The sequence below is a fragment of the Sorex araneus genome, chromosome 2 (assembly GCF_027595985.1).
Source record: "Sorex araneus isolate mSorAra2 chromosome 2, mSorAra2.pri, whole genome shotgun sequence".
In the NCBI taxonomy this organism is placed as follows: Eukaryota; Metazoa; Chordata; class Mammalia; order Eulipotyphla; family Soricidae; genus Sorex; species Sorex araneus.
Genome location: NC_073303.1, coordinates 4,353,184 through 4,380,077, shown reverse-complemented (window position 1 = coordinate 4,380,077; position 26,894 = coordinate 4,353,184). Strand labels below are relative to the sequence as shown.

At 38.8% G+C, this 26,894-nt stretch overlaps 3 protein-coding genes and 1 pseudogene across 3 annotated transcripts; all 4 read left to right on the top strand.

Moving 5' to 3' along the window:
• The first annotated feature begins 1,083 nt into the window (after window positions 1-1,083).
• LOC129402278 (olfactory receptor 14J1-like) lies at window positions 1,084-2,052 on the top strand (annotated as a pseudogene).
• Window positions 2,053-9,930: 7,878 nt separating this feature from the next.
• Window positions 9,931-10,896, top strand: LOC129402276 (olfactory receptor 14J1-like). The gene has a single exon (XM_055128198.1). The coding sequence runs from the start codon at window positions 9,931-9,933 to the stop codon at window positions 10,894-10,896; it is 966 nt and encodes a 321-aa protein (XP_054984173.1).
• A 6,042-nt stretch (window positions 10,897-16,938) lies between these two features.
• LOC129402275 (olfactory receptor 14J1-like) lies at window positions 16,939-17,562 on the top strand. The gene has a single exon (XM_055128190.1). It carries the CDS (start codon window positions 16,939-16,941, stop codon window positions 17,560-17,562), a length of 624 nt encoding a protein of 207 aa, XP_054984165.1.
• A 7,101-nt stretch (window positions 17,563-24,663) lies between these two features.
• On the top strand, window positions 24,664-25,287 carry LOC129402274 (olfactory receptor 14J1-like). The gene has a single exon (XM_055128177.1). It carries the CDS (start codon window positions 24,664-24,666, stop codon window positions 25,285-25,287), a length of 624 nt encoding a protein of 207 aa, XP_054984152.1.
• Window positions 25,288-26,894: the final 1,607 nt, after the last annotated feature.

Here is a 26,894-nt window from a genome sequence, read left to right as displayed (position 1 = left end):
TTAATTATCTAATTGCTTTTAAAATTTGTCAATCATTTTGGCTAATGTACTAATTTAAAATGAATCTAAAACTAGAGTTTCCTGTTCTATGATTAAAATGCTATTTGCATACAACCTTACTTTGCTTAACATAAATTGCTTTAAAAACGTGTTAAATAATTTGCTCTTTCATGGAGGTCATGCACATTTTGAGCTGTAATACTTGTATGCATAAGTGACTAATTATTAAATTAGCAGCACTTATTATTTTAATCTATAAATCCTTATGATAAAAGTTTTAGACACAAAACTACATTTATATTAATCTTATAATTTACTTAACTGTTTTTTAAATGTATTTTAGTAATATTATATTTTAACGACACACTGAGGATGGTGTCTTTTTTTGTAATTTTCTACTGAGAAATTTTTCCAGATTAATTTATATGTTACTTTATGTTGAAGCTCTTGCCCAGATCTGCCTGTAGTTCATACTTAGGGCGTGAAGACATGGTGTAGCATGCATGTGTGGTGTCAAAACCAAATAGAACTAGCCTGGCAGTTCTAGAGGTGTCCAGGGATACAGCTGGCAAATATCAGGAGACCCCAGGGGGCTGGGAGAGAAATTGTGTCAGGGAGAAGAGAGCGCTAAGGGGTCAGAGCCTGCCTGGCAGGTAGAGGTCAGGATCAACAGGTGACATCACTTCCTGCTTCTCAGATCACACTTAAGCACAGAGCTTGGTGTGGCCCACCAGAACCACAGACATGGCACCCAAAACAATTAAGCAAAAAATCAAAAAACACACAAGCAACAAAAACAAAAGCATAAAACAGTTTGGGAACAAGCATATGACCTAACCTCTATACTATGTAACTGACCATTACAAACTTTTTGTCATTAAATTGAAGTGAAATGTTAGAATTTATTATTATCATACTCATGTTCATTGCTTTCAACTGATACAAAGTAAATTAGTCAGTCTGCCTATCACTATAAAAAACTCCTCTATATTAATAATCAAGTTCCCCACATACTTAAGGTTTTGAATGATGTTATTAAAACATCTACTTATGAGTCTTTCTTGTTTTACAACCAACAGCAGAACTATGACGAATTTCACCATGAGTGGGTTTATTCTCATGGGGTTTTCTGCCAAGCCTGAGCTAGAAATCTTCTATGCTTGTCTGTTCCTTGTTCTATACTTGTTGGCTCTAACTGGAAACATGCTCATCATCACCACCACGTCCCTGGATGACAGTCTCCAGTCCCCCATGTATTTCTTCCTGAAGCATCTCTCCTTTCTGGATCTCTGCTACATTTCCGTGACTGTGCCGAGATTCATTTACAACTCTTTCTCGCACAGTGGGGATATTTCCCTCTGGGAATGCATCGTGCAGTGCTTTGTTTTCGCCCTCTGTGCGGATGCTGAGATGGCCATGCTCACATTAATGTCCTATGACCGCTAGGTGGCCATCTGCTTGCCCCTGCGCTACGAAATCATCATGGATGTCAGAACCTGTGTCCGTGGGATCACCAGCGTCTGGGTCAGTGGGGCCATCTCTGGAGTCATGCATGTGGCAGCTACGTTTTCCATCCACTTCTGTGGCCCCCGCATCATTCACCAGTTCTTCTGTGACATCCCCCAGATCCTCAGACTCTCCTGCTCCAATGAGTATCTGGGTGATATTGGGGTCACTGCAATTGTGGGGTTGCTAATATTTCTCTGTTTCCTATTTATTGTGTTCTCTTATGTGCACATATTCTCTTCTGTGCTGAGGATGCCATCTGCGGAGGGCAGAGCCAAGGCCTTTTCCACCTGCCTCCCCCACCTTGTTGTTGTCATCTTGTTTATTTCTACAGGTGCCTTTGAGTATTTTAAGCCTCACTCTGAATCTCCAACTGCTTTGGACCTGTTCCTCACTATTATGTATACAGTAGTTCCCCCAACATTCAATCCAATCATCTACAGTCTGAGAAATAAAGCCATAAAGTTAGCTCTGAGAAAGGTGTTTCAAAGAAAAGAAGCACTTACTTCCATTCGTTCATTATTGGGAGAAAAGTTCAATATATAATTGCTAATATTTATATAGTGATTGATAATTTTTTGTGTGCTTTTGTCCACACCTGCTGGTACTCTGGGCTTACTCCTGGCTTTGTGCTCAGGGATCACTCCTGGTGGGCTAGGGAGACCATATGGGTTTCTGGGATCCGAATCATTTTCAGCAGTATGCAAGGCCAAGCAGTATTCAAGGCAAGTGTCCTACCTGCCATACTATCACTCTGGCCCCATAGATTAAAATTTATTTTTAAGTGGTGTTTTATGGTTGATGAAACCATTTTATTTACGGTCTATCTGTAATACTAAACAATCATAATTTGAGCTACAGAAAAATGACTTGTGAATAATTTATTATCCTACAAAGTCAGATGTGAAAATAATGCAAATTTCACTATGTTTAAGACATCAACTTAATTTTGTTTCCCTAGTAATCTGTGATGATGGTGGAAAATAGTTAGATATACTATGCACAGCTCATTTTCCTAGACACACAGAAGTTTTAACAATATCCGATATTCAAAAGTTGATGAGATCACTCTGATTCTACCATCACTTGCTGATCAGAGCTCCATTACATTCCACCTATCCATGTAGGATCCACCAACATGCCAAAGTTTCTCTAGACATCCCAAACACCATTTGCTTTGCCTCTTCAGATTGACGATTATGGTGCATTCATTCAAAAGGAATGAATATTTAAGTAAGAAAATGGTCTAAGATAACTACAGCATTGCAATTTTATTTTATATATATATTTTTAGCCATATTTATTTATTTGCAAAACTGTTGACAATATAGTCTCAGACCTACTATGTTCCAGCTTCAATCCTTTCATCTGTAAAAGCCTAATACTGAAAATTTTGTCATTTAGAAAATAGTCACTGTAGGATGAACCAAGAGCCGCGGCACGAGACTGTGATCTCCGCGCCTACTGACTGTGATCCTGGGGTCTCCTAACCCATTTTGGCACCAGAGCAGATTCTTGCAGCCATGCATTTTGACTGTGAACTGAACTACAACCTCGTGCAGCCCGGGGAGGGATTTTTTTCCCTCACCACCCCATTTTTCTGAGCGAAAATGGGGGCAGCGGCAGCAGCCACGCGGTGAGAGCCACCCTCTAAGACCCCTCCACCAGGAGGTAGGACTTTCTTTAGTGACGTAGCCTGTAGGTGATCCTGGGAGGGGAGGTGTTCCCGGCGCGCCTTCCGCCCAGAGATGAACCAAGAGCCGCGGCACGAGAAGCAGAGCCTCCCGCCTACTGACTGTGATCCTGAGGTCTCCTAACCCATTTTGGCACCAGAGCAGATTCTTGCAGCCATCCATTTTGACTGTGAACTGAGCTAGAATATTAGAAACCCAAAACCGCGCAGCCGCTATTGCGGCCGCGCGGACTCAAAGTCTTCACTTTTACCAAGGAAGAGAAATTATTAGATGATGCTTATTCAGCAGGCCTGATTGTTGGGGAAAATTTCCAATCAACAATAGTGAGTTCTGTATGGAAATATGAAATGTACTCAATATATAGAGAGAATAATGGGAATATCATTAGCTACTTAGATGGGTGGTGGGGTGGGAGGGGGGTGTATATGGGTTCTTGGTGGTGGAACGGGTGCACTGGTGAAGGGATGGTGGTTTAATCAGTATTTGACTGTGACTTAAACCTGAAAGCTTTGTATTTTTTTTCTTGTTTTCACGGTGGTTCAATAAAATATTTCTTAAAAAAAAAAATAGTCACTGTTGGGGCTGGAGCAATAGCACAGCGGGTAGGGCATTTGCCTTGCACGTGGCCGACCCGGGTTCAATTCCCAGCATCCCATATGGTCCCCTGAGCACCGCCATGAGTAATTCCTGAGTGCAGAGCCAGGAGTAACCCCTGTGCATCGCCAGGTGTGACCCAAAAAGCAAAAAAAAAAAAAAAAGAAAAAAAGAAAATAGTCACTGAAGAATCATACTCTATAAAGGATAATTTGATATTTAGGGAATATGAAGTTTTATTTTACAGTTACTATATTGTAAAATGTCAATATTTTATCTTCTGAATTATATTCTTCATGATGTAAGCTTAATAAAATATAGACAGTTATTCCACATATTTAATTTTCTTAAGTTGTTTCCCTTTCCCTGATGTGTTTTAATTTTCCTTATGTGTAGTATCTTATCATATGTAAATAGTGATATTTCTCTGTCTTTTTTTCAATTTGGGTCTCAATGATTTCTTTTTCTTGCCTAATTGCTGTGGCAAGGATTTCTAAGACTGTGATGATTACAGGATGATAGTGAAAATATTTTTGCTTTGTTGTTGATCTTGAGTAGAAATCTTTGAATCTTTTGCTATTAACTTGATAAAAGAACATGGCAGTAGATGAAAATATATGGAATGTTGATCACATAAACATAGCTAGGGCTCTCCAGAATATGTATCTCAGTAGAATCATCAATTATTTGATAATGGTGTGAAAATAAGTGATGTTGTAAATAAATAAACTCCATCAAATTAAAAATGGTTTCTATGTCAAAAAAACCTTGCAAGCCAAAATTTAAAGACACCTTATTGAACATGAGAAAATATTTCACACAATATCAGAGAGAGGCTAATATCGATTATATATGAGGCTATCAAAATTCTCAACTCTAAAGTACAAAACGTTCAATCAAAAGAGGAGAAAAAGAAAAATAGACACTTCCCTAAAGAAGACAAACAAATAACTCACGGACATGAGAAAGTGTTCTTTGTCTTTTGATATCAGGGAAATGGAAAATAAATAAGTAAATTAAAATGACAGTGAGATAAGATGTCAAAGCAGTAAGATTGACATATATAAAATATATATTTAAAAAGATTGGAATGACCCGTGCTGTGAGAAAGGGACCCATGTTCACTGTTGGTTGGAATGTTTCCTGTTTCAGCGTCTATGAAAAGCATTATGAATATTTCTTAAAAGAGTAAAAATAGACCTTCAATATAAGCCAGCAATTCAACCTCCAGGCATCTACCCATCCCAAATGACAGCAAAAAAAAAATTACATAAAAACTAAGAACAACTATGCTCATTGCAAAGCTTAATATGATAGCCAGGACTTGGCCTGTCCAATGAATGGATACAGATGAATGGATGCAAAAGTTATTGTATAGATAATGCAATACTGTGCAGTCATAAGAACAGGTGAAATCACACAGTTGGCTGCTGTGTCGATGGAATTGGAAGGTATGTTAAGTGAAATTAGGCAGAAAGTAAACGGCAAAAATCACTTATCTGTGGTATACAGGAAGATAAACTAAGAATGTCAGATAACATTGGATGGGATCAAACCATGACAAACCCTTGGCCTGCATTGCAAAAATCAGATTATGAGAGAGTAAGGAAGAAGAAGTGGAGAAGGAAGATGTCAGGCCACGTAGGGAAAATGATGGAGAATCTTGGATACTTTGTTTGGATACATTGGTATCCAAAGTCCCAGTAACTTTATCCATCAATGCTCTCAGGTTTAGCAGTACTATAATCATGCTTACAAATCTATAATATCAAATATTAAAATAAAGACTCTGATATTTCTTTGCTTAATTTGCTTAAACTATGGGCATTTACCCCATTTTTAAGTAAAGGTAGTAACAAACAAGGGCATTATCCTAAGATCAAATTATAAAATAAATTGTGAGCAGTAAATAAAATTAATTAATAAAATTAATTGGTCTCCTAGCATATTCTGCAATCAAAACACAACTCACGCCAGCCTAGGAGGTGAGACATCTTTATTTCTCTGTTTTTTGTCTCTTTCCAGGGGGAAGCGACATGGCGTCCGCCATATTATGAGGATTATAAGCAGAGATGAACTTGGTGGCATGGGAAGGAGAAAAAAGACAGTTATGTACTTGAAAAATGGGACCCTGGGGCAGTCTCGGGCCGGGACCGGTACGGGCTCACGTTCCGCCAAGACATGACCCGGGTTGTCACAACTGGGTGCGGCCGCTTTGCTGCTGATGGACCACGATCTGGAGGCCAGCTAGACAACTTTTGGTCCCAGAAACTGCTTGCAGCCATGTCTCTCGACTGTGAACTAAGCCATTGCCCCATACTGCCCCAGGCGGGGAAATTACACAATTTCTAACATAAATCTCCCTGGACTTAATTACTAAAATACTAAAATACAGAAATCCTAAACCGCATGGCCACGGTAGCGGCCTTCATATCTCTTCACTCTCAGCAATGGAAAACTAATTATCAAATGCTTCCTTGGCAGTAGGGCTGTTATTTTTGGCTGGAAAACTCCAACAACAGTAATGAGTCTTGTATTGAAATATGGAATGTAATCAAGGAAAAGAGAAAATGAAGTGAAATCTATCAGTTACACAGGCAGTGGTGGGGGGGTGAGGGGTGGGAGTTATACTGGGGTTTTTGGTGGTGGAATATGGGCACTGGTGAAGGAACGGGTGTTTGAGCATTGTATAACTGAGACATAAGCCTGAGAACTTTGTAACTTTCCACATGGTGATTCAATAAAATAAATTAAAAAAAAAAACACAGCTTATACTGTATTTAGATATGAGTCAATGAACACAAACAAAGCTATACTTATTGCAACTAGGTGAGGCAATTAAATCATTTCAAAAGAAAAACTGCATTGCAAGAAAGCCCAATAGAACTGCAAGTTTGGACCCCAGGGTATTGCACAGAATTGCCAATACCCAGAGCACCCAGGATCTCTGTTGCTGCCAATGGGATTTCACCTTTAGCCCCAAATGGCCAAACAATTTAATGGATATGTGTTATACTCTCGAGTTTATATTTTAGTGAAAGGAACTGAGTAGCAGCGATATGACTTTAACTTCAATGTGAGCCTCTGAGACTAGCAGCTTGTTCTTATAATGCACTGTTGTACTGTTGCCCCATTGTTCATCGATTGGTCGAGCAGGCACCAGTAACGTCTCCATTGTGAGACTTGTTACTGTTTTTGGCATATCAAATACGCCACAGATAGCTTGCCAGGCTCTGCCAGACAGGCAGGATATTCTCGGTAGCTTGCCGGGCTCCCAGAGAGGGATGGAGAAATAGAACCTGGGACAGCCGCATGCAAGGCAAACGCCCTACCCACTGTGCTATCATTCCAGCCCCTATGATGAGGTAAGAAACTTCTGAGTGTTCTCTGGTGAGTTTCTTTCTACAAAGATAGGATATAATGCAAAATGGTATAGAAATAAAGACAGATTTTGAGGCATAAATAGAATAATATGATAAATTGATATTTTAAACTAAATATGGAAAATAAAATGATATTTTAAACTAAAATACAAATATTTATATTATTTTCATCGAAGAGAGGATCAGAAACTCCTTCCATCCACAAAATTTTGTGGAATAAAATGATCCCTTCCCTATCAGTACCTTTAATACGGTACCTTTCACTTAAATATACACTCAGTTGCACACCCACACAATGGTCCAACACCCTCAACCCTAGAATGAACAAAGGTACCAAGAGATCAGCTTTGATTTGCGCTGAGAAACGCCTCTGTGGGAAAAATTTGTCTACACTAATCTCAAACTTAAACACGCTTCCAACAGAGCAGGAGACATAACCATACACTCACAGTAAGAAATAATTACTTTTTATGGTTATTCTTATAGTATATGCCAGTACTATTTCTACCTCAGTATGGAGATCCTATCTATTTTGATATCATAAGATGTATATATAATATCTTAGGTCTAAGAATGATCAATATTCCATTTCAGAAAAAAAAGAATCAAAATTTATTTATAGAACATCCTGAAATATTTTTATTAAGTAATTGTTCATCAATTTTAGGATTTCTCAATGGATTTTACTAGCAAACTAATTATAAACAGACAAAATATTCTTGACTAATGATTAGCAAGTTTCTTCCAAGGTAGTTACAAAATTAATTTAACTAAAGACTGTTTTCCAGAGAGCACATATAAATTTTACTGTACTATTGTATTCTTAGGTGACATACTCAATAATAATATTTAATATATTAATTTAAAAATGATACCTTTTATATTACTCTTTTATTGAGTGAAAATGATATTCTATAACACAGATATTTTAAACTGAAAGATGAAAAAATTATTTTCAAGTTTCTTTCAGTAATATTCTTATCTTTTAACAAGACCCTTTGGAGAGGCTGTTTTTTCAAGCATTCAGAATGGGAAATTAGGGTTGGGGACAATTAACATGATGCTTTGTTAGCCACAGTGATCCTGAGCATATTGGGGTTTGTATATAGGCACTACGAACACACACTGCTTTGAAATAGTATTTTTCAGGGGGAGAGAGACAGCTCGGCAGGCTGAGCACAGGCTTTGCAGCAGGAAACTGGGGATCCCTCCTGCACTGCAGAGATCAACCTCGGAGCACAGACTTATGAGTCATCCCCAAGCACTGCTGACCAACCACAAAATAAAAATGACAAAATAGAACATTTTTCTGTAGAAAAACATCCATTCCTCATTCTCCTTTGTTAACACATTGGTTGTTTGCTGGTTTATTCACTCTAGAAATTTAGAACGAGTGTTTCACACCATTTCACCTACCTCCTACTTTCCTTCCCTTTCTCTCAGATTATCAAAAATTTTCCCAGAGTCAAAAGTCAGTTTTGCACTTTGGTACTTTATTTCTATCCTAGAGTAAAACCAGTTGCTAATCTTCTTTCACTCCAAGGAAAAATAATGAGTGAGGAACAAAAGCATCAGAAACATTTGCCCTTAAGCAAGACAAAACTATAACCCTCCAGCATAGGCACTGTGTGGTTGTAGGGGTGTGTGACAGGGAGGCTGAGGAGAGTCTAGACGCCTATTCCCGAGCAGAGTATTGAGAGGAATGACACCATAGATGGAGAGGGCAGCTCCCTGCAGTTCTCGGGGCCTGCGGCCATTGCAGTGACTCACACACAGGGGCAGCTGCTCCATTCAGGGGCCTGAGGGGGAGGTGCTCCTGTGCCCTCCAGTGCCAGGGAGCACTATGCCAGCCCGGAGTGCTCAGACACCAAAGGATAGAATTGTCTGTGGGGCAGCATGTGGTCCCAGGGACCTAACTGGTGTCAGGTGCATGCAGGGCAAGCTCCCTGTGCTTCCTTTGTAGTTTTATTTTCATATGCACAGACGGATGTCTACAGATTTGGTAGAGTGGGGGCAGAGAGAACCCAAACATCTTTGCGAGGACCCCTCGGCCACTCCCACGATATTCTGCAAAGCACACTTGCATTTCACAGCTCAGGTCCAAGAAGACGTTCCTCTAGGTTCCTGTCACCCTGAAGTTGTTTCAACCCAGGGTAGAGTGCTCCAGAGTCTCCAGTGCTCACCTGGCAGTGCTCAGAACTGCCTGTTGCAAGGGATCAGTTCCAGGACAGGCTCAGTGCGTGGTTTGCATGCAGGAATCCCACCCTCTGCTCCCGCCCGCTGGTTCTCAGACACTTGTGATGACAGAGCTGGAATGACCCCTAGCCTCACTGGGAATGGCCTAAAAGGAAAAAAGCTTAACATTCCAAAATGAACAAGTGAAAAAAATAGACAAATAAGTCAGGTTGATGCAAAGCATGTGACCTAAAACTATTTTATTCTATGTCCCACTCCTACACTTTGCATCCTCTGACTGATGTCTGGAGATTCGATACTGTTATCATATGTAAAATTGAAACAGCGATGTCAAATGCATAATTTTCATACCCCATATTCATTCCTTTCAAGCAGAGAAATTAAACTGTTTGAGATGGTTATCACTATATAAAACCTCTTCATATATAGAGAGGAGAAGATTTGATTCTCATTTCTTACCCAAACTTAATGCTTTAGACTGATGTTGCCGAAAATAATTCTATTCAACTGATTCCATTTTTTTTCTAACAGTCAACCACAGTAAGAAATCAAGGAATATGGATAATTTCACTGGCAGTGGGTTTGTCCTCTTGGGATTTTCAGCCAAACCTGAGCAAAACCTCTGTTACGCTTCTCTGTTCTTGATCTTATACGTGTTGGCGTTAGCTGGCAACATGCTCATCATCACCACCACGTCCCTGGATGACAGTCTCCAGTCCCCCATGTATTTCTTCCTGAAGCATCTCTCCCTTCTGGATCTCTGCTACATTTCCGTGACTGTGCCGAGATTCATTTACAACTCTTTCATGCACAGTGGGAATATTTCCCTCTGGGAATGCATCATGCAGTGCTTTGGTTTGATCACCTGTAGTTCTGCCGAGATGGCCATGCTCACAGTGATGTCCTATGATCGCTACGTGGCCATCTGCCAGCCCCTGCACTATGATGTCATCATGGATGTCAGAACCTGTGTCCATGGGGTCGCTGGTGTCTGGGTGAGTGGGGCCATCTCTGGAGTCATGCATACGGCAGCTACTTTCTCCATCCACTTCTGTGGTCCCCGTGTCATTCACCAGTTCTTCTGTGACATCCCTGAGCTCCTGAGACTCTCCTGCTCCAATAAGTATCTGAGTGAGATTGGTGTCACTGCCTTCGTGGCTTTCCTGTCACTCCTTTGTTTCCTGTTTATTGGGTTCTCCTACGTGCACATATTCTCTTCTGTGCTGAGGATGCCATCTGCGGAGGGCAGAGCCAAGGCCTTTTCCACCTGCCTCCCCCACCTCGCTGTAGTCATGTTGTTTATTTCTACAGGTTTCTTCGAATTTCTGAAGCCTCACTCTGAATCTCCAACTGCTCTGGACATGTTTCTCACTATTATGTATTCAGTAGTTCCCCCAACATTCAATCCAATGATCTATAGCCTGAGAAACAAAGCCATAAAGTTAGCTCTGAGAAAAATATTTCAAAGAAATAATGCACTTACTTCCTTTCATTCACTACTAAGAGAGAAGTTCAATGTATAACTGGTAATATTTTAGGGACTTCTTATAAATTAAATTTTTTGTGTATTTTGGGCACACCAGTGATGTCAGGGCTAACTCCTCGCTTTGGTAGCAGTTGTCACTACTGGTGTGTGAGGGTGACCATGTAGGTTCCACAGAATTAAGCAGCAGTGTGCAAGGCCAAGCAGTATGCCACCCAACCTGCTATAATATCACTCTGGCTCCATAGTTTAAAATTTATTTTACATAATGTTTTATGTTTGATTAAACCATTTTATGTATGTGCTACTTGGAAACTAAAAGAATCATACTTTGAGTCACAGAAAAATGACTTATGTGTATTTTAAGTATTCACTGTATCACTGTCATCCATTATTCATCGACTACTTGAGCGGGTGCCAGTAATGTCTCCATTTGTCCCAGCCCTGAGATTTTAGCAGCCTCTCCTTACTGTCTTTTCCAATGATTGGAGGCTGTTTCAGGGTCAGAGGAATGAGACCTGTTATTGTTACTGTATTTGGCATATTGAATACTCCACGGGGAGCTTTCCAGGCTGTTCTGTGTGGGTGGGATATTGTCGGTAGCTTGCCGGGCTCTTAGATCTCTTAGATATGTATGTATGTATGTATATGTATATATATACATATATATATATTTCCATTTATGATGATGTGTCCTGGGGCTGCACATTCCAGGAATATGTTCATTACCCTACAAAATCAGTTGTGCATATAATTAAAATTTCACAATGTTTAAGACATCAACTGAGTTTTGTTTCCCTAGTAATTTTTTTTCATAAAATTTTTTGTCTATGATGGAAAACAGCTATCTGTTGCATACTTCATTTCCTATTTAGACCAGAGTTTAAACAATCTATGATAATTGAGAATCCGTGAGTTTGCTCTGATGCTAATCTCACTAGCCATTCAGAGCTCCATAACTCTCGACTAATACCTCTAGGCTCCAATCAGAGATGCTCAAGTTTCCTTGAAAACAGCCCACACCTCATTTTCTTAGCACCTTTCAAATTGATGAATTACTCTGCATTCGTTCATAAAGAATAAATATTAAAATAAAATATTAATTTAGGAAGTCCTAGAAATGTAGGCATACGTATGTATATTAAGCACTTTATTGTACAAAGTTCTTGATAACATAGTCTTGGTCCTACAGTTTTCCAGCTCCAATCCTACCACCTATAGAGGCTTATTACTGAAAACTTTTGTCATTTAGAAAATGGCACCTGTGGAGATAGAATCTGTAAAAATAATTTCATGTTGGGGTAATTGTTGTTCCATTTCAATTTTATTATATTATAACATATTAATATTTTATCTTCTGATATATTCTCTATGTTGTAAGCTTAATATAACACTAGATATTTATTTCACAACTTTAATTTTTAAGCTATTACCCTTTCAAACTGTGTTTTAATTCCCTTTATATATATTATCATGTCAAATGTAAATTGTGATATATCACCTTTTATTTTCCAATTTCAAACTCAATAATTTATTTTTCTTGCATAATTGTGGTGAGGATTTCGAAGACTATGTTGAATACAGGTGGATAAAAAACATTTTTGCTTTGTGCTGATCTAAGAAATAATTCAATCTTTTGCAATTAACTATGATAAAAGCAAATGGTATTAGACCAAATTATGTGACTGTCCATCAGATATACATAGCTAGAGCTTTCCAGTTTGTGAATTTCAAAAGAATATATAAGTATCTGATAATGGGTCAAGCATAAGTTATATCAAGGTAAGAAATGAACTACATGATATTAAAAATGGCTCCTATGGATATAAAACTCCCATACGCTAAAATTAAATGACACCCTATTGAAGATGAGAAAATATTTCATACAATAACTCAGATAAAAGCTACATCTATTATATATAAAATTCATCAAAAAGTTCCACAAAGTATCAAAAATCCCATCAAAATTAGGAAAAAATATAATGAACAGACACTAAATAAATGGATGAATAAGTAAATAAGTAAATTAGACAGTGATAACATCTCACACCTGTGAGAATGGTAAATATAAAATAACACAGAATAACTCGTGCTGTGAAAAAGGAACACTCATTCACTGTTTGGAATATTGTCTGTTTTCATTTCTATGCAAAGCATTATGAATATTTCTCAGAAACTAGGACTAGAACAGCAATATAATCCAGCAATTCAACTTCTGGGCATCTACCCCTCCAGTACAAAAAAAATATTAACACAAAAACTAAACAGAATTATGTTCTTTGCAATGCTTAGTACAATAGCCAGGGTTTGAATGTCCAGTGGCGGAGGAGTGGATAAAGAAGTTATTGCATAGATAATGCAATACTGTGCAGATATTAGAATATATGAAATCATACAGTTGGCTGCAATGTCGATGGAACTGGAAGGTATGTGAAGTGAAATAAGTCAAAGAGTTAATGACAAATTCCACTTCTCTGGGGAATGCAGAAAGATAAACCAAGAATGTCAAATGATATTAGATAGGATTAAACAATGTCAAGCCCTAGGCCTTGAATTATAAAACTCAGATTGCCAGAAAATGGGGGAGAAGAAATGGAATAGGAAAAGGCAGACTATAGATCATATAGGGACAGAAGCGTAGAACCTTGGATACTTTGCTTGGATACTTTGGTGAGGTGAAGTAACTTTGTACATCAATGCTCTAAACTTGAATACTGGCATAACCATGTTAGCAATTTTATAATGTAAAAATTCTTTTTAAATACAAGCATATTCATTGCTTAATTGGCAGTAAACTATGGGTATTTACCCCATTTTTAAAAAAGGGCAATAACAAGCTGGAACATTATCCCAAGATCAAATTGTAAATTCAATTTTGATCCAATCAATGAAATTATTAAAGAAATTAATTTGTCTTGGAGCCTATTTTATTGTCGAAGCTCAACTTGTAATGTATTATTGATGTGATTCAATGAACACAAATAAAACTATCATTCCAGTAACTGGGTGAGATAATTAATCATTTCAACAAAAAAAATGTATGGCAAGAAAATGCAATAGAATTACAAGTCTGTCTCCAGGGTGTATCACAAAATTGCCAATACCCAGAGCACCCAGGAACTGTATTGCTGCCAATTGGACTTCACCTCAAATCCCAGTTGGCCAAAGGACTGAAATGAACGAATGTTCCAATCTCCACAGGCTGCTTTTTATTGAAATGAACTGAGTGGCCAAGATATGACTTTAATCTAAGTGTCAGCTTCTGAAACAGACAGTTTGTCCAAATGAAGAGGTAAGAAACTTCTGGGTGTGCTCTGGTGAGTGTTTTTAGGTTCTACAAAGATAGGCTACATTGTAAAAAGGAATGAAAATGAGTGACACATTTTAAGGGCATACAAACAATGATACCTCAAGTAAGAGATTTCTAATCTTAAATACATAAATTCGCATTAGTTTTCTTAACTATAGAAAGAGAAACTCCATCCATCCAGAAACATTTTTGTGGCTTAAAATGATCACTTCCCTACAATCCCTTTTAACTCTGTAAACCTCACTCAAATATACACATACATAGACACTCACACATGAGCTAAATCACCATTAACCGCAAGAATGAGCAAAAGCATCTGCAGATTAGCTCTGATTTATGCTGGGGACAATCTCTTCTTAGATAATTCCTCTCTAACAACTGGACTTAAACAACTTTCCGATGCATCAAGAAAAACAATCATACATCACAATGAGGAATAATTACTTGATATTGGTTTATTTCCTTTTACTCCATACCAACTCTGTTCATGTCTCGTTGTATATTTTGAGATCCTCAAATATATGTCTCATTGTTCTGAGAATGATCACTATTCCATTCTAGAAAAATAATTCAAATCCTATTTTCAGAGCCTTCTGAAATCTTACCTTATAAGTAATTGTTCTTCAGTTTAAGGATTTCTCAATGGGTTTTGCTAGTGAACTAATTTTAAATAGACAAAATAAACTATACTATTTGTACGCTTAGATGACATGCTCAATAATTAATAGCAGTTGATATATAAATTTGAAATAAATCTTTATAACTACTCAATTTTCGTTCCGTGAAAATGATATTTCATAACTCATAATTTCAACTAAATATTGAATATATTATTGTTAAGTTTATTTCAGGAATATTCTTATCTTATAACAAGACACTTTGGAGAGGCTGTTGTTTCAAGCTTTCACACTGGGAAATTAGGGTGGGAAGACAGTTAACATGCTGCTTAATGTTAGGCACTACAAACACACACTGTTTTGAAATAGTATTTTTCGGGGGGGGAGAGAGACAGCTCGGCAGGCTGAGCACAGGCTTTGCAGCAGGAAACTGGGGATCCCACCAGCACTGCAGAGATCAACCTCGGAGCACAGAGTTATGAGTCATCCCCGAGCACTGCTGACCGACCACAAAATTAAAAAGACAAAATAGAACGTTTTTCTGAAGAAAAACATTCATTGCTCATTCTCCTTTGTTAATACCTGGTTGTTTGCTGGTTTATTCACTCTAGAAATTTAGAACGAGCCCTTCACACCATTTTAGCTACCTCCTACTTTCTTTCCCTTTCTCTCAGATTATCAGAGAATTTCCCCAGACTCTAATGTTAGTTTTGCGCTTGGCTGGCTTATTTCTACCCAGGAATAAAACCAGCTACTAATTTTCTTTCACTCCAAGGAAAAATACTGAGTGAGGAACAAAAGCATCAGAAACATTTGCCCTTAAGCAAGACAAAACTATAACCCTCCAGCATAGGCACTGTGTGGTTGTAGGGGTGTGTGAATCGGGAGGCTGAGGAGAGTCTAGACGCCTATTCCCGAGAAGAGTGTTGAGAGGAATGACCCCATAGATGGAGAGGGCAGCTCCCTGCAGTTCTCGAGGTGCCTGCAGCCATTGCAGTGACTCACACACAGGGGCAGCTGCTCCATTCAGGGGCCTGAGGGGGATGTGCTCCTGGGCCCTCCAGTGCCAGGGAGCACTATGCCAGCCAGGAGTGCTCAGACACAAAGGACAGAATTGTCTGTGGGGCAGCCTGTGGTCCCAGGGACCTAACTGGTGTTGGGTGCATGCAGGGCAAGCTCCCTGGGCTTCCTTTGTACTTTAATTTTCGTGTGTAGTTTTATTTTCATATCCACAGATGGATGTCTACTGATTTGGTAGAGTGGGGGCAGGGAGAACCCAAACATTGTTGAGAGGACCCTTTGGCCACTCCCCCGATATTCTGCAAAACACGCTTGCAGTTCAGCTTCAGGCCCAGAAAGAGGTGCCCCTAGATTCCTGTGAAGCCTGAAGTTGAGTGAACGCAGGGTAGAGTGCTCCAGAGTCTCCAGCGCTCACCTAGCAGTGCTCAGAGACTGCCTGTTGCAAGGGATCAGTTCCAGGATAGGCTCAGGGTGTGCTTTGCATGCAGGAATCCCACCCTCTGCTCCCACCAGCCGGTTCTCAGACACTTCTGAAAACAGAGCTAGAATGACCCCTAGCTTCACTGGGAATGGCCTAAAAGGAAAAAAACCAAAAATTCCAAAATGAACAAGTAAAAAAAAATAGACGAATAAGTCAGGTTGATGCAAAACATGTGATCTAAAACAATTTTATTCTATGTCCCGCTGCTACACTTTGCATCCTCTGACCTATGTCTGGAGATTCGATACTGTTATCTATTCAACTGATTTCATTTTTTTTCTAACAGTCAAGCACAGTAAGAAATCAAGGAATATGGATAATTTCACTGGCAGTGGGTTTCTTCTCTTGGGATTGTCAGCCAAACCTGAGCAAAACCTCTGTTACGCTTCTCTGTTCTTGATCTTATACGTGTTGGCTTTAGCTGGCAACATGCTCATCATCACCACCACGTCCCTGGATGACAGTCTCCAGTCCCCCATGTATTTCTTCCTGAAGCATCTCTCCTTTCTGGATCTCTGCTACATTTCCGTGACTGTGCCGAGATTCATTTACAACTCTTTCATGGACAGTGGGAATATTTCCCTCTGGGAATGCATCATGCAGTGCTTTGGTTTGATCACCTGTAGTTCTGCCGAGATGTCCATGCTCACAGTGATGTCCTATGATCGCTACGTGGCCATCTGCCAGCCCCTGCACTATGATGTCATCATGGATGTTAGAACCTGTGTCCATGGGGTTGCCGGCGTCTGGGTGAGTGGGGCCATCTCTGGAGTCATGCATACGGCAGCTACTTTCTCCATCCACTTCTGTGGTCCCCGTGTCATTCACCAGTTCTTCTGTGACATCCCCCAGCTCCTGAGACTCTCCTGCTCTAGTGAGTTTATGAGTGAGGTAGACGTCACTCTCTTTACAGCCTTACTGTCATTTCTTTGTTTCCTGTTTATTGGGTTCTCCTACGTGCACATATTCTCTTCTGTGCTGAGGATGCCATCTGCGGAGGGCAGAGCCAAGGCCTTTTCCACCTGCCTCCCCCACCTGGCTGTCGTCATATTGTTTGTTTCTACAGGTTTCTTTGAGTATCTCAAACCTCATTCTGAATCTCCCACTGCTTTGGACCTCTTTCTCACTATTATGTATACAGTAGTTCCCCCAACATTCAATCCAATGATCTATAGCCTGAGAAACAAAGCCATAATGTTAGCTCTGAGAAAGGTGTTTCAAAGAAATAATGCACTTACTTCCTTTCATTCACTATTAAGAGAGAAGCTCAGTGTGTAATTGGTAATACTTAAAGGGATCTGTTATAAATTAATTTTTTTTGTATTTTGGCCACACCAGTGATGTCAGGGCTAACTCCTCACTCTGTTATCAGTTGTCACTACTGGTGTGAGGGGGTGACCACACAGGTCCCTCAGAATTAAATCATAAGCAGCAGTGTGCAAGGCCAAGCAGTATGCCCCGCAACCTGCAATACGATCACTCTGGCTCCAAAGTTTAAAATTTATTTTACATAATGTTTTTTGTTTGATTAAACCACTTTATGTATGTGCTACCTGGAAACTAAAATAATCATACTTTGAGTCATAAGAAAGTGACTTACGTATATTTTAAGTATTCACTGTATCACTGTCATCCCATTATTCATCGATTTACTCGAGCGTGAGCCCATAACATCTCCATTCGTCCCAGCCCTGAGATTTTAGCAGCCTCTCCTTACTCGTCTTTTCCAATGATTAGAGGCTATTAGTGTCAGGGGAATGAGACTTGTTACTGTTACTCTATTGGCATATTGAATACGCCATGGGGAGCTTGGTGGGTGGGATATTCTGGGTAGCTTGCCGGGCTCTCTGAGAGGCATATATATATATATATATATATATATATATATATATATGTAATATATAGAGAGAGAGAAAGGGAGATTTCTACTTATGACGATGTTTCACGCGGTCTCGTGTGACCACACATTCCAGAAATATATTCAGTACCCTACAAAATCAATTATGAATATAATGAAAATTTTACAATGTTTAAGACATCAAATGAGTTTTGTTTCCCTAGAATTTTTTTCTATAGAATCTTTGTCTGATGGAAAACAGCTATCCATTTTATACTTCATTTCCTAATTAGACCAGAGTTTAAACAATCTATGACATCCAAGAATCTATGAGCTTGCTCTGATTCTAATCTCACTAGCCATTCAGAGCTCCATAACTCTCAATAACTCTAGGCTCCAATCAGATATGCTCAAGTTTCCTTGAAAACACCCCAAACTCATTTTCTTAGCACCTTTCAAGTTAATGGATTACTCTGCATTCATTCATAAAGAAAAAATATTAAAAAATAAGGAAATCATATAAAATAGACATACATATGTATATTAAGCACTTTATTGTACAAAGTTATTTATGATACAGTCTTGGTCCTACAATTTTCCAACTCTAATCTTAACCACAGTAAAGACATATTACTGAAAACCTTTGTCATTTAGAAAATAGTAACTGTGGAGGTACTGTATGTATATGATAATTTCATGTTTGCATATATTGATGTTCCATTTCAAATGTATTATATTATAAAATATTAATATTTTGTCTTCTGATATATTCTCTATTGTAAGCATAATATAACATTAGACATTTATTTCACAAATTTAATTTTCAAGTTGTTTCCCTTTTATTTTTTTTAATAATTTATTTATTTTTAATTAGAGAATCACCGTGATGGTACAGTTACAGATTTATACACTTTTGTGCTTATACTTCCCTCATACAAAGTTCGGGAACCCATCCCTTCACCAGTGCCCATTCTCCACCACCCGTAAACCCGGCGTCCCTCCCACCCTCCCCAATCCCATCTCCCCCCCCACCCCACCCTGCCACTGTGGCAGGGCATTCCCTTCTGTTCTCTCTCTCTAATTAGCTGTTGTGGTTTGCAATAAAGGTGTTGAGTGGCCGCTGTGCTCAGTCTCTAGCCCTCATTCAGCCCGCAACTCCCTTCCCCCACATGGCCTTCAACTACAATGTAGTTGGTGATCCCTTCTCTGAGTTGCCCTTTCCCCGGAACCTGAGACCAGCCTCGAAGCCATGGGGTCAACCTCCTGGTACTTATTTCTACAGTTCTTGGGTGTTAGCCTCCCACTCTGTTATTCTATATACCATAGATGAGTGCAGTCTTTCTATGTCTGTCTCTCTCTTTCTGACTCATTTCACTCAGCATGAAACTTTTCATGCCCATCCACTTAACTACAAAATTCTTGACTTCCTTTTTTCTAACAGCTGCATAGTATTCCATTGTATAGATGTACCAAAGTTTCCTCAACCAGTCATCCGTTTTGGGGCATTCGGGTTGCCTCCTTAGCGCAGTAGGCAACGCGTCAGTCTCATAATCTGAAGGTCCTGAGTTGTTTCCCTTTTAAAATTGTGTTTTATTTCCCTTCATATGTATTATCATGTCAAATGTGAATTGTGATAATTCATCATTTCTTTTACAATTTCAAGCTCAATGATTTGTTTTTCTTGCATAATTATTGAGGTAAGGATTTCTAAGACTATGTTGAATACAGGAGGATAAAAAACATTTTTGCTTTGTGGTGTCCTAAGAAATAATTCAATCTTTTGCAATTAACTTGATAAAATCAAATGGTATTAGACCAAATTATGTGACTGTCCATCAGGTAAACATAACTAGAGCTCTCCAGCTCTCCAGAATGTGAACCTCAAAAGAATCTTCAAGTATCTGATATGGGACAAGAATAAGTAAAATCATGATAAAGAAATGAACTACATCATACTAAAAATTGCTTCTATGGACATAAAACCCCCATGGGCTAAAATTAAATTACACGCTATTGAAGATGAGAAAATACTTCACACAATAATTCAGATAAAGGGGCTGGAGCAATAGCACAGCGGGTAGGGCGTTTCCCTTGCACACAGCCGTCCCGGGTTCGATTCCCAGCATCCCATATGGTCTCCTGAGCACCGCCAGGGGTAATTCCTGAGTGCAGAGCCAGGAGCAAGCCCTGTACATCGCCGGGTGTGACCCAAAAAGCAAAAAAAAATAATAATAATAATTCAGATAAAGGCTAATATCCATTGCATATATATATACATATAATTCTATCAAAAAGCTCCACAGTCAAAGTAAAAAAATCCCATCAAAAATGAGGAAAAAATATGATGAACAGACACTTCCTCAAAGAACACATACAGATGACCCACAGATACGATGAACTGTTTGCTGTCTCCTGATATCAGAGAAATGCAAAAAAAAATATATGGATGAATAAGTAAGTAAATAAATTAGACAGTGATAACATCTCACACCTGTGAGAATGATAAATATAAAATAACACATAATAACTCATGCTGTGAAAAAGGAACACTCATTCACTGTTTGGAATATTGTCTGTTTTCATTTCTATGCAAAGCATTATGAATATTTCTCAGAAACTAGGACTAGAACAGCAATATAATCCAGCAATTCAACTTCTGGGCATCTACCCCTCCAATACAAAAAAATGTTAACACAAAAACTAAACAGAATTATGTTCTTTGCAATGCTTAGTACAATAGCCAGGACTTTGAATGTCCAGTGGCAGAGGAGTGGATAAAGAAGTTATTGCATAGATAATGCAATACTGTGCGGATATTAGAATATATGAAATCATACAGTTGGCTGCAATGTCGATGGAACTGGAAGGTATGTGAAGTGAAACAAGTCAAAGAGTTAATGACAAATTCCACTTCTCTGGGGAATGCAGAAAGATAAACCAAGAATGTCAAATGATATTAGATAGGATCAAACAATGACAAGCCCTAGGCCTTGCATTATAAAACTCAGATTACCAGAAAATAGGGGAGAAGAGATGGAGAAGGAAAAGGCAGACTATAGATCATATGGGGACAGAAGCATAAAACCTTGGATACTTTGCTTGGATACTTTAGTGAAGTGCAGTAACTTTGTACATCAATGCTCTAAACTTAAATACTAGCATAACCATGTTACCAATACTATAATGTAAAAATTATTTTTAAAGACAAGCATATTCGTTGCTAAATTGGCAAAAAACAATGGGTATTTACCCCAATTCTAAATAAGGACAATTACAAGCTGGAACATTATCCCAAGATCAAATTGTAAGTTCAATTTTGATCCAGTCAATAAAATTACTAAAGAAATTAATTTCTCTTGTGGCATATTTTATTGTTGAAGCACAACTTATAATGTATTATTGATTTGATTCAATGAACACAAATAAAACTAACCTTCCAATAACTAGGTGAGATAATTAAATCATTTCAACAGAAAAATGCATGGCAAGAAAGTGCAATACAATTGCAAGTCTGTCTCCAGGGTGTATCACAGAATTGCCAATACCCAGAGCACCCAGGAACTGTATTGCTGCCAATGGGACTGCACCTCGAATCCCAGTTGGCCAGAGGACTAAAATGAACGCATGTTCCAATCTCCACAGACTGCTTTTTATTGAAATGAACTGAGTGGCCAAGATAGGACTTTCATCTAAGCGTCAGCTTCTGAAACAGACAGTTTGTCCATATGAAGAGGTAAGAAACTTCTGGGTGTGCTCTGGTGAGTTTTTTAGGTTCTACAAAGATAGGCTACATTGTAAAAAAGAAAGGAAAATGAGTGACACATTTTGAGGGCATACAAACAATATCTCAAGTAAGAGATTTCTAAACTTAAATACATAAATTCGCATTAGTTTTCTTAACTATAGAAAGAGAAACTCCATCCATCCAGAAACATTTTTGTGGCATAAAATGATCACTTCCCTAACAATCCCTTTTAACTCCATATACCTCACTCAAATATACACACACATACACACTCACACACATGCTAAAACACCATTAACCGGAAAAATGAGCAAATGCATATTCAGATTAGCTTAGAATTATGCAGGGTACAAACTCTTCTTAGATAATTTCTCTCTGACAACTAGACTTAAACAACCTTCCAATGCACTAATAAACATAATCACATACTCACAATGAGGAATAATTACTTGATATTGGTTTATTTCCTTTTACTCCATACCTACTCTATTCATATCTCGTTGCATATTTTGAGATCCTCAAATATATGTATCATTGTTCTGGGAATGATCACTATTCCATTTTAGAAAAATGATTCAAAATCCTATTTTCAGAACCTTCTGAAATCTTTCCTTATAAGTAATTGTCCATCAGTTTAAGAATTTCTCAATGGATTTTACTAGTGAACTAATTTTAAATAGACAAAATATACTATACTATTTGTATGCTTAGGTGACCTGCTCAATATTAATAGCAGTTGATATATAAATTTGAAATAAATCTTTATAACCTACTCTATTTTTGTTCCATGAAAATGATATTTCATAACTCATATATTTTCAACTAATGATTGAATAAATTATTTTTAAGTTTATTTCAGGAATATTCTTGTCTTTTATAAAGAAGACCCTTTGGAGAGGCTGTTTTTTAAAGCTTTCAGAATGGGAAATTAGGGTTGGGGACAATTAACATGATGCTTTGTTAGCCGCAGTGACTGTGAGCATATTGGGGTTTGTATATAGGCACTACAAACACACACTGCTTTGAAATAGTATTTTCCTGGGGGGAGAGAGACAGCTCGGCAGGCTGAGCACAGGCTTTGCAGCAGGAAACTGGGAATCCTCCCTGCACTACAGAGATCAACCTCGGAGCACAGACTTATGAGTCATCCCCGAGCACTGCTGACTTACCACAAAATGAATAAGACAAAATAGAACGTTTTTCTGGAGAAAAACATTCATTGCTAATTATCATTTGTTAACACCTGGTTGTTTGCTGGTTTATTCACTCTAGAAATTTAGAATGAGCCCTTCACACCATTTAACCTCACCTCCTACCTTCCTTCCCTTTCTCTCAGATTATCAGAGAATTTCCCCAGACTCTAAAGTTAGTTTTGCTCTTTGGTACTTTATTTCTACCCAGGAGTAAAACCAGCTACTAGTTTTCTTTCACTCCAAGGAAAAATACTGAGTGAGGAACAAAAGCATCAGAAACATTTGCCCTTAAGCAAGACAAAACTATAACCCTCCAGCATAGGCACTGTGTGGTTGTAGGGGTGTGTGACAGGGAGGCTGAGGAGAGTCTAGACGCCTATTCCCGAGCAGAGTATTGAGAGGAATGACACCATAGATGGAGAGGGCAGCTCCCTGCAGTTCTCGGGGCCTGCGGCCATTGCAGTGACTCACACACAGGAGCAGCTGCTCCATTCAGGGGCCTGAGGGGGAGGTGCTGCTGCACCCTCCAGTGCCAGGGAGCACTATGCCAGCCAGGAGTGCTCAGACACCAAGGATAGAATTGTCTGTGGGGCAGCCTGTGGTCCCAGGGACCTAACTGGTGTCGGGTGCATGCAGGGCAAGCTCCCTGGGCTTCCTTTGTAGTTTTCTTTTCATATCCACAGACTGATGTCTACTGATTTGGTAGAGTGGGGGCAGGGAGAACCCAAACATTGTTGAGAGGACCCTTTGGCCACTCCCCCGATATTCTGCAAAACATGCTTGCAGTTCAGCCTCAGGCCCAGGAAGAGGTGCCCCTAGATTCCTGTGAAGCCTGAAGTTGTTTGAACCCATGGTAGAGTGCTCCAGAGTCTCCAGGCTCACCTGCAAGTGCTCAGAGACTGCCTGTTGCAAGGGATCAGTTCTAGGATAGGCTCAGGGTGTGCTTTGCATGCAGGAATCCCACCCTCTGCTCCCGCCAGCTGGTTCTCAGACACTTGTGAGGACAGAGCTGGAATGACCCCTAGCCTCACTGGGAATGGCCTAAAAGGAAAAAAACCAAAAATTCCAAAATGAACATGTGAAAAAAAAAATAGACAAATAAGTCAGGTTGATGCAAAACATGTGATCTAAAACAATTTTATTCTATGTCCCGCTGCTACACTTTGCATCCTCTGACCTATGTCTGGAGATTCGATACTGTTATCTATTCAACTGATTTCATTTTTTTTCTAACAGTCAACCACAGTAAGTAGTCAAGGAATATGGATAATTTCACTGGCAGTGGGTTTCTTCTCTTGGGATTTTCAGCCAAACCTGAGCAAAACCTCTGTTACGCTTCTCTGTTCTTGATCTTATACGTGTTGGCTTTAGCTGGCAACATGCTCATCATCACCACCACGTCCCTGGATGACAGTCTCCAGTCCCCCATGTATTTCTTCCTGAAGCATCTCTCCTTTCTGGATCTCTGCTACATTTCCGTGACTGTACCGAGATTCATTTACAACTCTTTCATGGACAGTGGGAATATTTCCCTCTGGGAATGCATCATGCAGTGCTTTGGTTTGGTCACCTGTAGTTCTGCTGAGGTGTCCATGCTCACGGTGATGTCCTATGATCGCTACGTGGCCATCTGCCGGCCCCTGCACTATGATGTCATCATGGACTTCAGAACCTGTATCCATGGGGTCGCCGGCGTCTGGGTGAGTGGGACCATCTCTGGAGTCATGCATACGGCAGCTACTTTCTCCATCCACTTCTGTGGTCCCCGTGTCATTCACCAGTTCTTCTGTGACATCCCCCAGCTCCTGAGACTCTCCTGCTCTAGTGAGTTTATGAGTGAGGTAGACGTCACTCTCTTTACAGCCTTACTGTCATTTCTTTGTTTCCTGTTTATTGGGTTCTCCTACGTGCACATATTCTCTTCAGTGCTGAGGATGCCATCTGCGGAGGGCAGAGCCAAGGCCTTTTCCACCTGCCTACCACACCTTGCTGTTGTCATATTGTTTGTTTCTACAAGTTTTTTTGAGTATCTCAAACCTCATTCTGAATCTCCCACTGCTTTGGACCTCTTTCTCACTACTATGTATACAGTAGTTCCCCCAACATTCAATCCAATGATCTATAGCCTGAGAAACAAAGCCATAATGTTAGCTCTGAGAAAGATATTACAAAGAAATAATGCACTTACTTCCTTTCATTCACTATTAAGAGAGAAGCTCAGTGTGTAACTGGTAATACTTAAAGGGATCTGTTATAAATTAATTTTTTTTGTATTTTGGCCACACCAGTGATGTCAGGGCTGACTCCTCAGTCTGTTATCAGTTGTCACTACTGGTGTGAGGGGGTGACCACACAGGTCCCTCAGAATTAAATCATAAGCAGCAGTGTGCAAGGCCAAGCAGTATGCCCCGCAACCTGCAATACGATCACTCTGGCTCCAAAGTTTAAAATTTATTTTACATAATGTTTTTTGTTTGATTAAACCACTTTATGTATGTGCTACTTGGAAACTAAAATAATCATACTTTGAGTCATAGGAAAGTGACTTACGTATATTTTAAGTATTCACTGTATCACTGTCATCCCATTATTCATCGATTTACTCGAGCGTGAGCCCATAACATCTCCATTCGTCCCAGCCCTGAGATTTTAGCAGCCTCTCCTTACTCGTCTTTTCCAATGATTAGAGGCTATTAGTGTCAGGGGAATGAGACTTGTTACTGTTACTCTATTGGCATATTGAATACGCCATGGGGAGCTTGGTGGGTGGGATATTCTGGGTAGCTTGCCGGGCTCTCTGAGAGGCATATATATATATATATATATATATATATATGTAATATATAGAGAGAGAGAAAGGGAGATTTCTACTTATGACGATGTTTCACGCGGTCTCGTGTGACCACACATTCCAGAAATATATTCAGTACCCTACAAAATCAATTATGAATATAATGAAAATTTTACAATGTTTAAGACATCAAATGAGTTTTGTTTCCCTAGAATTTTTTTCTATAGAACTTTTGTCTGATGGAAAACAGCTATCCGTTTTATACTTCATTTCCTATTTAGACCAGAGTTTAAACAATCTATGATATCCAAGAATCTATGAGCTTGCTCTGATTCTAATCTCACTAGCCATTCAGAGATCCATAACTCTCAACTAATAACTCTAGGCTCCAATCAGATATGCTCAAGTTTCCTTGAAAACACCCCAAACTCATTTTCTTAGCACCTTTCAAGTTAATGGATTACTCTGCATTCATTCATAAAGAAAAAATATTAAAAAATAAGGAAATCATATAAAATAGACATAGGCATGTATATTAAGCACTTTATTGTACAAAGTTATTTATGATACAGTCTTGGTCCTACAATTTTCCAACTCTAATCTTAACCACAGTATAGACATATTACTGAAAACTTTTGTCATTTAGAAAATAGTAACTGTGGAGGTACTGTCTGTATATGATAATTTCATGTTTGCATATATTGATGTTCCATTTCAAATGTATTATATTATAAAATATTAATATTTTGTCTTCTGATATATTCTCTATTGTAAGCATAATATAACATTAGACATTTATTTCACAAATTTAATTTTCAAGTTGTTTCCCTTTTTAAATTGTGTTTTATTTCCCTTTATATGTATTATCATGTCAAATGTGAATTGTGATAATTCATCATTTCTTTTACAATTTCAAGCTCAATGATTTGTTTTTCTTGCATAATTATTGAGGTAAGGATTTCTAAGACTATGTTGAATACAGGAGGATAAAAAACATTTTTGCTTTGTTGTGTCCTAAGAAATAATTCAATCTTTTGCAATTAA